The 9,570-nt window shown below is 44.2% G+C and overlaps 1 protein-coding gene across 1 annotated transcript; it reads left to right on the top strand.

Moving 5' to 3' along the window:
• The first annotated feature begins 484 nt into the window (after positions 1 to 484).
• Positions 485 to 3,512, top strand: xbp1 (X-box binding protein 1). Its single transcript, XM_062542489.1, is given in 6 exon segments — positions 485 to 852; positions 1,323 to 1,419; positions 1,570 to 1,683; positions 1,822 to 1,884; positions 1,887 to 1,994; positions 2,318 to 3,512. Coding segments are annotated over 6 exon segments (1,296 nt in total). The 5' UTR covers positions 485 to 619; the 3' UTR covers positions 2,999 to 3,512.
• Positions 3,513 to 9,570: the final 6,058 nt, after the last annotated feature.

A 9,570-nucleotide genomic window follows, 5' to 3' on the forward strand; every position in this document is an offset into this window, starting at 1 on the left:
GTAAGTTATGCAAAAAAGGGGGAAGTAGGTAGACAATAAGGAGAAACATGATGACCAGTGCCACATCTCAGGAAAAATAGGGCCTAGGTCTAAGGTATGCTATGCAAAACTCAAGTTGATGCAATCAGCTGAAATGACCCCCCCCCCAAAGAAAAACTCACAGCAACTCACATGAAAAGTGAAGTGAAATCTTATCACCCCCCCCCCACCCCCCTCCTCCTCGCAAAACCCTAGTGACAGATGCCTGACCTCTTACAGATGAATATTTTGACTGATTTATAATTTGTTATTCTACTCGTTTGTTGCCAAACACGTCTGGGTCTACGGTGAGGTTACGGGGCTTTTCCGTGTAGTGATCAACAAGGGGAAATATTGAATGTAAATTTCATCAGCCTCCGACCAAGCAGGATTCGTCTCCGAATGACGTCACGCGAGCTCTCGTCCTATCAGGTTCCACCACGATAGTAGAAATAGAATGCAAGAGGCGGAACAGGCAGATACTTTCTGCGAGCTAAAGGTTGCTGTAAGACCGAGGGAACTTAGCGATTCCTTCGATAGAACTAAATTTCCTAAATTTACGACATAGAGGGTCTAGAAGAGATCCGACAACAAACACATAATGGTTGTTGTGACAGCAGGGACTGGGGGCGCCCACAAACTCCTCTTAATTTCTGGAAAACAAAATGCCTCATCTACGGCAACACAGGGAGGCTACAGCCGGTCAATATCGGTCGTTCTCCCTTCAAGTCAAGTCTCGTCAGATTCAGATTCAAACTCAAACGGATCCGGACCACCTCTTCGGAAAAGACAGCGACTCACACACTTGAGCCCCGAAGAAAAAGCACTTCGGAGGTAAGTGTCATGCAGGGCTATTTCCCCGGCTATTAACTAGCTTACGTTAGCCACTGTAATCCGATCAACCTTTAGACATTTCATGTCGTATGCAACGACACTTGATAATATCAGATGCATATGGAGTTAGATCATTTTGATGATGTGTGGAAATTATTTTATTATACTGCAGTTATGAAATTAATCTTTGTAGGAAATTATATGCTTTTGTGTGCCGGCCGGCGGCCGGTCCATCTGGCAACGTTGGCGTTTTTTAAATGCGTAGTGCGCTTAGTCCCACCCATTTGAGGCTATCCAGTTCTGCCTGCGTGGCAAGAGAACATGGCCGGTAATTACGCAATCACTGAAGGAGTAACATAAGACCTACTTCTTCTGTAGCCGACTTTGACAGGAAATTGTGTTTTAATGCAAGGGGTGAAATATGTGTTTTGTGAAATTCATGAAAATGTTATTTTTTTTTTTATATATAGGAAACTCAAGAATAGAGTTGCTGCTCAGACCGCAAGAGACAGAAAAAAGGCCAAAATGGGAGAGTTGGAACAGCAGGTTTTGGAACTTGAGCTGGAGGTAAGAAGATGACATCAGAATAAAATAAAAATAATCATAATAATAATAATTCCAAAAAAGAGAGAAAAAAACAGTAAATGTTACCTTTCAAACTGACTCTTGAATGTGTGGCTTTGACACTGAGCACAAATATTTCCCCTTATCTTCCAGAATCAACAGCTCAACCTTGAGAATCGGCTGTTGAGAGACAAGACATGTGACCTCATTACTGAGAATGAGGAACTGAGACAGAGATTGGGATTAGATACTTTGGAAGATGAGAAGGTAAATGACAGATCATAACATTAACTCCCATCATCTGAGGGGGTGGGTGGGGGTGTTGCTGTGGTGTGAGTGGACATCTGAGCTGCCGTGCTGGCAGTGGACCGTATCTAATGATCTCTCTTTCTTTCCCTTTCCCAGGAACAGGTTCAGGTGTTAGAGTCCAGTGTGAGCTCCGTGGGTTTGGGGATCGGGTCTTCTGAGTCAGCAGCACTCAGGCTACGTGTGCCTCCGCAGCAGGTGCAGGCCCAGCAGCCCTCAAGTCCGAGGAGTTCGCCATGGATACTGGCAGTCCTAGCTCTTCAGACGCTGAGGTGAGTGAGACCACAGGGGGCGATTACTGGTGCATATCCATTCTCAATGGCTTTCCTCTGCTCTGCAGTCATGATGATGAGGATGCATAGGGTAACATTTTGAGCAATGTTGCTTGGCAACATCAAAAGCAATTCCATGAGTTCTGATTGAATGATCTTAAAAATGTGGCTTTTAATGATTAAAGTTCTCCAGAAAGAAAGAACCACAATACTCCGGAACCTTGACTAGCAAGTTGCCTTGTGTATCAAATCAGTTAACATAAAATGGCCTTGTGACCTCTATTGTGTTCATCTTGACTTATTTGGTTTCTTTCCTGTTGCAGTCTGATCTCTTGCTTGGCATCCTGGACATCCTCGACCCAGAGCTGTTCCTCAAGGGGGCCCTTGCTGAGCCCCAGGAAGGCCAGCTGGTGCTCGGTGGAGGCGAGGGAGTTCCAGTATGCCCCGCCGCACCTGCAACTCTGGGGGCCACACCAGTTAAGCTGGAGGCCGCTAATGAACTGATCCACTTTGACCACATCTACACCAAGCCCGTGGAGGAGGTGGTGTGTGTGGAGGATGATGATGATGAGGATGATGAAGGTGAGGTGGAGGTGCAGGAGAGTGTGCAGGAGGTGAAGCTGGAGGATCAGCAGGAGGAGATAGAAGATGAAGATGAGGAGGAGGAGGAGCTGGAGGAGGAGGCTTTCTCCCTGGCCCAGGAGGAGGTGGTGGTGTGTGCGGAGGACGTCTCGGTGAAGGACGAGCCTGAGGAGGTGAACATCCCCGAGGTGTCCGGCTGCACCGCCACCGCCGCCGCTGGGGTCATCGACGACTTCCTGACGCCGGCGTCCCCCTCCCTGGCCGGCTACGGCAAGACGGCCTACCTGACAGACGCATACAGTGACTCTGGATACGAACGGTCCCCGTCCCCTTTCAGCAACATGTCCTCCCCGCTGTGCTCCGAGAGCTCATGGGAAGACGTGTTCGCCAATGAACTTTTCCCCCAGTTGATCAGTGTCTGAACCCTAAATCGTTAGTTTTTTGATATTTCGTTTTCCTTCGCTGCCCTTCTGGGGCGTAGTTCAAAAGCGACTTTCTTTGCTTTATATTGTAAATATGTGAGAAGTCATCGCCCTAACTACCCTAGACTACGCTGAAAGTCTAGATGTAAAAGTACTAACTCTTATCGTGTGGCTGGTGTCAAGTGCAGTACACCAAACTGTATCAGCCTGGCAACATGGGGAGTTTTCATTATCAGATTAGAAAATGACACATTTTTTTATCAGTTTGTCAGATTTGCAGAAAATCTAACACATTGTATAGGGTTCTAACTAAATCGCTCAATCCACAATCTCAATAATCTGAAAGGGGTCCCGGGGACTAATTGTAATCTGTCTATTTATTTATGTATTTAGTGCGAGTCGCCTGTATGTAATGTCAGATACCAAAATGCTTTACTATGAATTGTATTATTTGAAATTCACAGCATTCTCCTCCTAGCACACTATCCTGTATTAAACCTCAAGAATTGCATAACCTTTTTGTCTGTGGTCTTGAATAGTTCCAGGGTTTTTGGGCCAGGGGGTGGGGTTGGGCTTTTTCCCCTCTTCCAGGAAAGTATCTGAAACGGCATTCCATTTGCGAGTGACCTCAATCTGCCTCCTCCCCCTCATGTACTCCTGGTCTGGCCACTTCAAGTGTACCTCAGCTCATGTTGTAATGTTTTCCAGTGAAGTTGAAGACTGATGTCTTGACAATCTTCTTGTAGAATAAGTATAGATATTGTTTAACATATTTTAAAGCAATTCCACGAGTACAACCCTCCTTCATACATACTCACACACACACAAGACTTTGAGACATGGCCAGCTGTAGGCTACACTATGCAAACATTCCGATAAGATAAGCAGGAAGTATGGAGAGTTGAATGTTGAGTACATATCAGATGTTGGTTTTACTGACCTCTGCTCTACACTTTAGCACGTGTACTTTAATAGTACAGGTAGTATCTTCCAGGATGCACGTGAACAGGATTTACTCCAAATGTTAGAGAGCACATGAGAAAAATATTTGTTAGGCCACGCAACTAATCAATTAATCCATAAAATACTCGACAGACTAATTGATAATAATAAAAAAAATCTAGTTGTGGCCCAATGGTCATCAGTCTATTAGTCAGAGGCCCACAAATGCCCAAACCCATGTAACTTCACATCCTGGGGGTATATGCTTTCAAATCCATAAAATCCCATTCATCTCAATGGGGCATTTAGTGAGGAGATGTCACTAATGCATTGAAATAAATAACGTGCTATTGGGAGTGCAGACGAGGCCTCTTCACACAACTAGCACTAGAAGTATAGCTTTGACTATCTGGGCCTGATCACTATCAGAGGGCCTCTCTCAACATCCCTCCTCGATCCTCGGTCCTCCAGACTCGTTCCCACTGATCTATAACTAGCACTGGATAGACTATCCCATTGTTGCCGCCCCATCATTCTTTATCTAGATCAGTGAGAACGAGGACAGAGGAAGGAAGGGAGGTTATATAAAAGATGAATGGGAGGTCTCCTTGCCTTCTAGATTATATGGCAGGCTTTATGGACTAGCTTACAGCGTGACAGCAGGGGCATCCAGATGTATATTTTCTTTGGGCACACTGGTTCAGGTTAACATCACCCTGACACCACTGATCTAATTCAGTCTCTGGACAGTCGCTCTTCCCTGGTCAGATATCCTGTAGAGAGGCGTCATGAGATCACCAGTGAGGAAGTAGCATCCTCTTTTGGACTGATTGTCTGTTTGACACTGGGCTACTCACTTGTCAAATTCTGAAATTTACCTGTCATTTTTTTACTAGAACCTGCTACTGTGATGTGGGTTTCACAACGTCAAGTTTGTTTGTGCTCTCTCTGCGTATTTGTACCACAGTGCGGTTAGCTCAGCTACTGATCTGAGTCAACTTCCTGTGCCATGAGTTCTAAGCAACTGAGAGGCTACATTTAGGCTGAGGTTAGGGGAAACAAGCATTTCATTCTTGATGATGTTTGGTATTTTGGTAATTGTTGTCTGAGATTTCAGTATTGAGAGTTACTCTCAATCCTTGACAAAAAAACATATGGTTGTCAAAAGCAGAGGGGCCATTGACACAAAACACCCACGCAATAGGTTATTGTGTGAGACAATCTCCATGATGATATCAGTCTCTGTGTCCTTAATGGTAAGGTTCATGCTTAAATTAGCATGTGGCCCATGAGTAATAATACGCCTGTCTTCAGCCTGGGGTAGACTGACCAATCCTGCCCAGTGGCCCAAGAAGGTTGCTGGAGCTAACAGGATACACCCCCCCTTCCACACACACACACATACACACACACACACACACACACACACACACACACACACACACACACACACACACACACACACACACACAGCAACAGACCCAGTAGCCTACGGCGGTGTAGCATATTGGTTTCAGTTGCTGACTAGCTTTTAGTATGGCTACTTAGCAGAGGGTTATCATGATTCTCTCTCTCTCTCTCTCTAGCCGTTAACTGACTGAACGCCGCCTCATCCGCGGCTAGGTTTAACCGGCCATTCCCCGGCTAGGTCAGTGAGGACAAGAGGCGCGATATTCCAAAGCCGCCTCGGTGTAGGCGTAAACATGTAAGAACTGGGTGTGAAGTTGAACAGTGACGTACAACAACATAGGCGTCGAAGTCTCGTGACACTACTGTCATTCTCAAAACAGCGGTGCAGCTCTCTGTCAAGTTCTCTGCTCCTCCGTTTGATATTTCTAGATCTTCTGACTAAGTTTACTCTACTTATCCAAACTGACGACATCACCACTGTCACTAGATATAAAGCAAACATTGATTTTCACTCGGTGCTATTCACTGACCGTAAAAAAGTGTCATTAGTAGCCTATGCAGTATGCACCTGTTCTATACAGTCTGGTATGCACTGTTGTTTGTGGCTAGCTAGACTTGCTAGCTCGATGTGACACAATATTGTAGCGCGGCTCGGATATGCTTGTGTTACCTTCATGCAAGGGGGAGATGTAGCCTACGGCTAAGATGGTTAAGCAGCCGGTTGTCATAAGATAGTTGACGGTTACGCATTATATAGGTGTAGGCTACTAGACTAGTCAGCTGATGTGTAGTGGGATAAGGGGTTTATGTTACGGGATGCCACCCATGTTGTGGGATATAGCCACGGGGATCTTAAACAGGCCACTTCCATGTAATGTCATTCCTCATATTCATCTGGTAATAAACATTTCCTAACAGAGTAATTCTTGCCTCGTCACAATATCAACTCTCCACTCATTCCGCGTGGACTATGCATTATACCTTTCACTGCCTCACGTCTGCCAGGTTCCAAACTGTCTTCCTAACAGCAGTTACAATCAGTATTTTTGTGATAACAACAAAACAGCTCTGCAAAGTTTAAACCAACGATGCTAATCGCGATTAGCGATTAGCCATTTAAAATGCAGAGCCTACCCTCATAAGGAGACCTCTCCAATTCAGAAAAATGCATTAAACTAAAATTGGACAACGTTGTTATGTTTCTTAAACCTTAGGGTGGGTATGATATAGGCCTAGCCTACATGCTTTAACGAAATACGTTGTCAATGGTTATTTGAGCAAGCTAGCCAAGGTCTAGCTAATTTATCCTGGCTGTAGATAAAGCAGGATAGGCTATGTTTTCCCAATATGTTAGCAATTAATAAATAAATGCTGAGATGTTTGGCGATTTAATTGACATTTGAAAGAACAGTGTGCTAGATGGACCACAAGGACCAGTGTTAATATGTGAACAGTATGATGATGATCTGACAGCTGTGCTCAGCATACAGTCAGTCAGCTGTTTGCTGATTTTAAGTCTTTCAGCAGTGTGTGCACAACTCTCGTTGTTGACAGCTCCGCCCATGTCTCAGCTAGCCGCCGCATAGCCGGCTCGCGTGCTCACTGCAGTCGCACCGGCAATATGTGTACCCTCAGGGGAGGACAATTGGCAGCGTAAATCACCTCGGCGATTAGCCGGCTATCAGTGAGTACAATCGGGACTAGCCGGCTAAAAGCCCGTGCATCGCCGGCTATCTGTGCAGTCAGTAAACGGCTTCTCTCTCTCTCTCTCTCTCTCTCTCTCTCTCTCTCTCTCTCACACACACACACACACGCACACACACACACACACACACACACACACACACGACACAGCAGAGAGACAAGCTTAGGGAGGTTTAGCTACTTTTCTCTTTCATTTCCTTTTTTCTCTCAGTGTGTATTTCCATACAGAAACCACCAGGGTGGAAGGTTAAATGAGTTCTTCGCGAAACCATGCATGAAACTCATGATTTGTTGTTTCTGGTCTTTCCTTGGGAATCGTTCACAAGTGGCTGGGCAGAAACAAAGCGATAAAGGGGTGTCATGGAGTCAGTGGTTTCTTGATGATCTGACCGCTGATCTGTACCAGTGAACTTTAAAGATGGGAAAAACCAGAGGCTGCAGGAGCAGCATGGGCAAAATTCACAGTATCACTGACCTTTATAGGGAACAAACACACTGGATGTGAGTGACTAAAATCCTAATGTGGCAGAAAATGAGATGGGAGAGAGAGAGAGAGAGAGAGAGAGAGAGAGAGAGAGAGAGAGAGAGAGAGAGAGAGAGAGATATGATCATAATGAAAGAGAGAGATAAACTGAGCAGATGTATTATGAGTAAAACATTTGGTTACATTATTTGACTTCCATTATTTGGTTAACTGGTTAAACATATTTCCAACCATTTATAATTATAAAGGGCCATTTGAAATTAATCCATGATATTTCCATTTATGATATTTTCTCTGTTGCCCTCAAACCAGGAAGTGGTTCTGGGTGATAGATTTGATAGTAGATGTTGCCAAGAAACACAATTGGCCGTGCTCTATGTGTGTTTGTCAATCCTTCAAGCTTGACAAGACAGGTCTGTGCAGATGAAGACATCACTGACTCTTCAGTTATTTCAAAGCCACTCACTGGACCAAAAAAAAAAAGAACTTTCGCAAATGTGCTTTCACAACACTATTTCACAAGTTTACCATCTTGGCTTCAGTTCTTGCTCTGCAATGTGGCACTGGTAGGGCATGAGGACATGTTCCCATCTTCCTGTAGGCCTAGTTATACATAACACTTAATGTATTGATAATTAACTGTACGAAAAGATAGTCTCTGCCTGATATAGCCTCCAATGTAGGCTACATATTATGTGTGACAGACAGGTTATATCAGATCTAAGAAAGTGTATGTGGTGTAATGGGTAATCGTTCGGTATATTCTGAACCAGGGCAGGGTTGTGTTGTGTTTTAAACACACAACACATGTCTTCATCAAACCCAAACACTGAGCCTCTGAGGAGAAAACCATAGCCATATGTGAGAGCGTTTCCCGTCAAACCACCCCCACTTGAAATGCTCGTCTTGTCCAAGCACAGAGCTCCATTCCAGGCTTATGGTGTCATCTGAGTGAGTCTGGGATCAGGACAGCCAGACCAGGAAGAGAGGACTCTCTGCGCTAAAGTCAAAACCCTTTCCATTCAAGGGCAGCACTGTGTGGTTTGCCAGAGAGATTTCAAGAGAGACAAAGCAGGTAGTCACTTTTGTGTGACAAAAATGGTGTTGAATGGGCATTCTGAAGAATATCTGGGTCCACTGAATATAACATGACATTTTGAAATCTCATATTGTTGATAATGAATGCATCCTTTTTCAGAATGTTCCGAGCTCCCGTATGAATTTCAGCTGCACATCAAACGCATATAGTAAAGTAAAGTAAAGTAAAAAGTAAAGTAAAGTAAAGTAAAGTAAAGTAAAGTAAAGTAAGACACTTTACAAACATATCTTCTGAACTTTTTCATTTATGATCTTGTTGCTGTCCATGAAAAACATCTGTGGATGTGTGGTTACAGAAAGCATCTGTACTTCTATCGATAAGCATCTGCATAATTGAAATGTAACTCTGCTAAATGGGCTCACACCTAAAAAAAATTTTTTTCATTAATTAGCTTGACACATTGTCTAGACGCTAATCTGCTAGTCTGATGTTGTTTACTCAGTCAGACTGCTCAGTGAGAACTGAGTGAGATGAAGGGGAGCCATCCGTGAGCTGCAAGATGCTGGCTAAGCCTTAATCAACACACCGAGACCACAGTGGATGTCTGAGAGGCTAGACTCTAAGGCTTGAGGACTTGAAAAGTATACTAGTTCCTTCAAGGCACACTGAGGTGGAATAGAGGTATTGTGGAGGTTAGCAGTATGTATGCAAGCAGGAGCATGTCGGGTTGAGCAAAGGCATGCTTTTCAGCATCGCTAGACGACTGAGATCAGAAGAGTCTCTCTCTCTCTCTCTCACACACACACACACACACACACACTGTTCATGAGGGTTTATTAGCAGAGTGTGTTTACTTACTAAGCGAATTCAAGAAAACATTTATCACTTTGTGCACGCTAATGTACAAGCAATGTTTATAATCATACTTATTGTATACCAAACAATATCCTCTGATCCTAAGAAATAATGCTGATTTATTCTTTGCAGTCTGAA

Source organism: Sardina pilchardus, chromosome 8 (genome assembly GCF_963854185.1).
Source record: "Sardina pilchardus chromosome 8, fSarPil1.1, whole genome shotgun sequence".
Taxonomy (NCBI): Eukaryota; Metazoa; Chordata; class Actinopteri; order Clupeiformes; family Clupeidae; genus Sardina; species Sardina pilchardus.